This window comes from Papaver somniferum, chromosome 7 (assembly GCF_003573695.1).
Source record: "Papaver somniferum cultivar HN1 chromosome 7, ASM357369v1, whole genome shotgun sequence".
NCBI classification, from domain to species: Eukaryota; Viridiplantae; Streptophyta; class Magnoliopsida; order Ranunculales; family Papaveraceae; genus Papaver; species Papaver somniferum.
Window position 1 is genome coordinate 114,656,319 of NC_039364.1, and position 4,432 is coordinate 114,660,750.

Here is a 4,432-nt window from a genome sequence, read left to right on the forward strand (position 1 = left end):
CCTAACGAAGTTAACTCTAGTAATCTAATCAAGCAACTTTGAATTTTATTATTAAAGTATGACAAACAATCTTGACATACCAACAATTGGTGGGTTCAACCGAGCAATGCTCTAACATCATCCTATGTGGAGGTCTTATTAACATCTTTTTTTGGCGGGTCATTGCTAAAAGACAAAAAAAAAAATTAAAGATAAAATTTTCATCTAAAGTTCATCTCCAATCTCCAAGGTCTTATCTAACAAACTTTGATTACATTTAGAAACAAATGATGATGTGGACTTAAGACCCAAGGTCATAAATAAAGCCTAATCTAGACTTTCTCTTTTACCCCCATTTAGACATGTCATTCTTTTTTTATGACATTCACCTTTGTATTGGAGATGAAACTTTGGTATAAAAGGTCTTAAATCTTAGGTGCCATGTAATTTCAAGACCTTAACCCCCTGCATTGGGGATGCTCTCACAGATGTATATACAAACCCATACATCGTGGCATTAACCCGTGCTTAGAGATTCCATATGTGATTTATGTTGTACAAACCTTTCATTGGTTTTCTTCACGCATCCATGAGTCATGTCCATGTGCCATTCGTGAGAGCATATCCAATGCAAGGGGTCAAGGTCATCCTACGTGGAGGTCTTATTAACACCTTTTTCTTTGTGGGTCATTGCTAAATGACAAAAAAATATCAAGATAAGACTTTTTACCTAAAGTTCATATAAAATCCCTAAGGTTTTATTTGATAAACTTTATTTAAATCTAGAGACAAATGATGATGTGGACTTAATACCAGGGTCACGAAGAAAGTCTATTCTAGACTTTCTCCTTTACCCCCACTAAGACATATCATATTTCTTTATGACCTTAACCTTCGTATTGGAGATGAAAACTTGATAGAAAATGTCTTAAATCTTATGTTTGTCATCAAGTGTAGTCAATCTCGTCCGTATCGGCCGAGATTCCGGTGATATTCTCGGTTTCGCCCCTACAACAAACGATTCTTACAATTTCGTCGAGCCGAAATTTAAACGTAAATATCTCCTGACTCGCCCAAATCTCGGCCGAGACGAGTCATCCCCAAATTTCGGTTTTCAATTTCTGAATTTTTTTCACAACAAAAATCATCTTTTCAACAGCAAAGAAACAAAGTTTTGTAACAAAAACTCAGAGATAGAAAACAAGTATATTAGCTCCATGGACTAGTTCTTGGCTACTGAAACAAGTAACAATATTGTAGTCAAAAGTATCAACATACGATACTATGACAACTACTTATTCAAATGTGAGACATGTGTCATCCAATTAATCTGACCAAGAGTAATCAAGATAGATTACTTAAGCAACTAACATTTACAGAAAGTTAAACTTATATTTATTTTCTATTTTAAATAGATGGTGTGGTTTTGTTGGATTTATACAACCTTTACTGATATACATATGTATAAATTTGTACAAAATATTTGACGTATAAGTGTAAAATTTGGAAACAAGAATGGGAAAATTATTCGAAATTTTTACCGAGAATCTTCATGAAATCTCGTCGTAGCAGTGTCTCGCTCCAGGCCGAGACAGACCGAAATCCAAGATTGACTAAATTTTTAATACCTTTCCCCTTGTGTTGGAGATGCTATGATTAGACGGAATATCCTATCTAAAATTTAGGTTGTGTTACTCGGTCAGTAATGGATTTGTATACAAACCCGAAACCCGACCCTAACGGGTACTGATAATATACTAGTTAAGGCCAGGGGTTTTGAGAGCCGCTTCGGCTTCGCCAAGGTTCGTACAAAGTCCATTCCTTTTGAACCTAAAACCCTCGACATTTACTTATTCTTCTCTTGAAAAAGGGAAACGAAAATGTTCTCTGGATAGGATTTCAATAATAAACCCTAAATTTCTCTCAGAACACTAACATTTTCACCAGACTTATGTAATACAGTAGTTCATTTCCTGGTTAAACTCAGTAAACCTCCTCATAGAAGAAGAATCAAAGCTTACAAAGTCATAGGTAAGAACTTACCAATATATTGAAATTTTATTCGATTGATTTGGTTATTTAGATTTATCTATTAACATCTGAAGTTGATCAGAAAACTTAGAAGATATAGGTTTTTAGGGGATATTTTATTTTTAATTTTCGTAAGTTTGATGTTATCAACCAAAAGGAATTAAGTAGCTATATTTTAGTTACAATGTTATCTGCGACCTGAATTTCTTAGGTTTAGCTTTGGTAATAAATCTGGTAATTCTGGATTCTATACTGAGTAGTGAATGCGAATTGGAAAACTGCAAAGAATTTTAATCGACTGTCTTATCTCTATCTCTAGTTGTTATAGGGTTGTGTTTCTATGTGTTGACTTCATTTAGCTCGTAAATGTTTGTCAAGAGGTTATGTTCAGTTTGTCCAATTGTTCTGTTTGGTTCTTAAAGGTGAAAGGAAGTGGCTATGCTTACTATACGGATTCTGGTTGACTCTTAAATGGATAGTTTCAGTCTTTCAGATTTTCCTTTAGTTATACTGTTATGCCGTCTGGTTAAATGCTTTTTCTTCTGCACCTTGTGGTTTTAATAAACTCATAACTTGCACAGGGTGACCTTGCATCATTCCAAACCTTTTTTCCACAATGACATGTGCCTGCATAAGTCGGTATCCAGTACTCCACCCAAGAGCAATTCTACCTTTGGACTCTAGATTGAGATTTCGTGGTCGAATCACCCGGCCTTATCCCGCTGCTACCTCAACAACGGCTTCCTCAAGATCAGGATTTCTTTCAGCTGCTATTACATGTGAACTAAACCAGTCCAATGTGTCCCAGAAGTCCGAGGAATGGTTTGCCCTACGGAAAGATAAGCTGACAACAAGCACGTTTAGTACGGCTTTGGGCTTTTGGAAAGGAAATCGTCGTTCCGAGCTCTGGCACGAGAAGGTCTTTTCACCAGATACCGATTCATTCAGCGCTGCTGCAAGGGCTTGCATGAATTGGGGTGTTGTTAATGAGCCTGTAGCAATTGAACGTTACAAAAGTATAACAGGTCGAGAAGTTGACTTGTTAGGCTTTGCTACACATACAGAGGAGCAGTTTGGATGGGTAGGTGCCTCTCCCGATGGATTACTTGGGTCCTCCACAGATGGTGGGATATTAGAGGTGAAGTGTCCGTATAACAAGGGAAAGCCTGAACTGGCTCTACCCTGGTCAACACTCCCCTTTTATTACATGCCTCAGGTGCAGGGTCAAATGGAGGTCCTGGATAGAGATTGGGTTGACTTGTACTGCTGGACTCAAAACGGAAGCACCATTTTCCGCGTACATCGTGATCGGCAATACTGGCAGTTGATGACTGGGATCCTGCGGGAGTTTTGGTGGGAAAATGTAATTCCTGCCAGAGAACTTTTGTTGCTTGGGAAAGAGCAGGATGTTAAAGTTTACGAGCCGTCTTCAACACATAGGCAAACTGGATTGATGATTGTTAAAAGCTTGAAACTAGCTGCTGAATCGGAATTGCTATGTAGGGAGATTGCTGGTGAGATCAACTTTTTCAAACCAAAATGATATAGCTGAATGATTGGTAAGGGCTCATTTCATTACTTTTGTTATTATCAGCCAACATCTTTCAACGACATCTGTATTGCACAGGGCAGGTATAATCTCATTGTAGGTTTACGATATTCCAACTCCAAAAGAATATATGAATAGGTGATATTCCATTCTTTAACAAATCCCTTTGGTGTATTTTTAAGTTGTGCCAATCTTTAAGTTCATGGCACTGTATACTATATTGTCACGCTTACATTTTTTATGTTGTGTCTCAAGTAATTTCTTTCCAAAATACAACCCATCAGATGTGTTCTCTATGAAAATGCTATTCAGATTTTGTTAATTCTAGATGGATATGCCAAGAAATTGAAACCAGAGGATAGAAATGATATAAAAGAATCTTGAATAGGAAGGAATGAAGTACAGAGCAATTGAAACCGAAGGATAGACATGATAACTGATAAATTGGTTAAAACCTACAAACAGAAGTTGGTTGGGAAACAAGGGCCATAATTTTCCTGCCATAATTTTCTATTTTCTGTAGAATTTCTATATCACTTTTTTTTTGGCAAATTTCAGTTAATCTGACCATTAAAAGACAGGTTTCTAAAGATACACATTTAGAAATGAAGCAAAGAAAAACTGAAAACATATGAGTTTCTGGGCAAGAATTTGAGAATTCCAAACAGGTTATATCTCCTTCCAGCATTCAGGCACGAAGAAGGTAAAAGAACAGAAAGTTAACAAGTGAGGCATGGACGGTGGTTTGTCGTGGGCAGACCAGTGGGATAACTGCCCAGACCCACCACCACCTGCAAAGTCTGAAGATGAAAATAAGAAGGGAAAAGATGGGTCTAAGGACAAGTCGAGTTCAAAGAAATTTGGCCTGAAATG

At 37.1% G+C, this 4,432-nt stretch overlaps 1 protein-coding gene across 1 annotated transcript; it reads left to right on the forward strand.

The window, feature by feature from the left end:
* The first annotated feature begins 1,787 nt into the window (after positions 1 to 1,787).
* On the forward strand, positions 1,788 to 3,861 carry LOC113298197. The gene is made up of 2 exons (XM_026546887.1): positions 1,788 to 2,010; positions 2,592 to 3,861. The coding sequence occupies exon 2, from the start codon at positions 2,627 to 2,629 to the stop codon at positions 3,551 to 3,553; it is 927 nt and encodes a 308-aa protein (XP_026402672.1). The 5' UTR covers positions 1,788 to 2,010; positions 2,592 to 2,626; the 3' UTR covers positions 3,554 to 3,861.
* Positions 3,862 to 4,432: the final 571 nt, after the last annotated feature.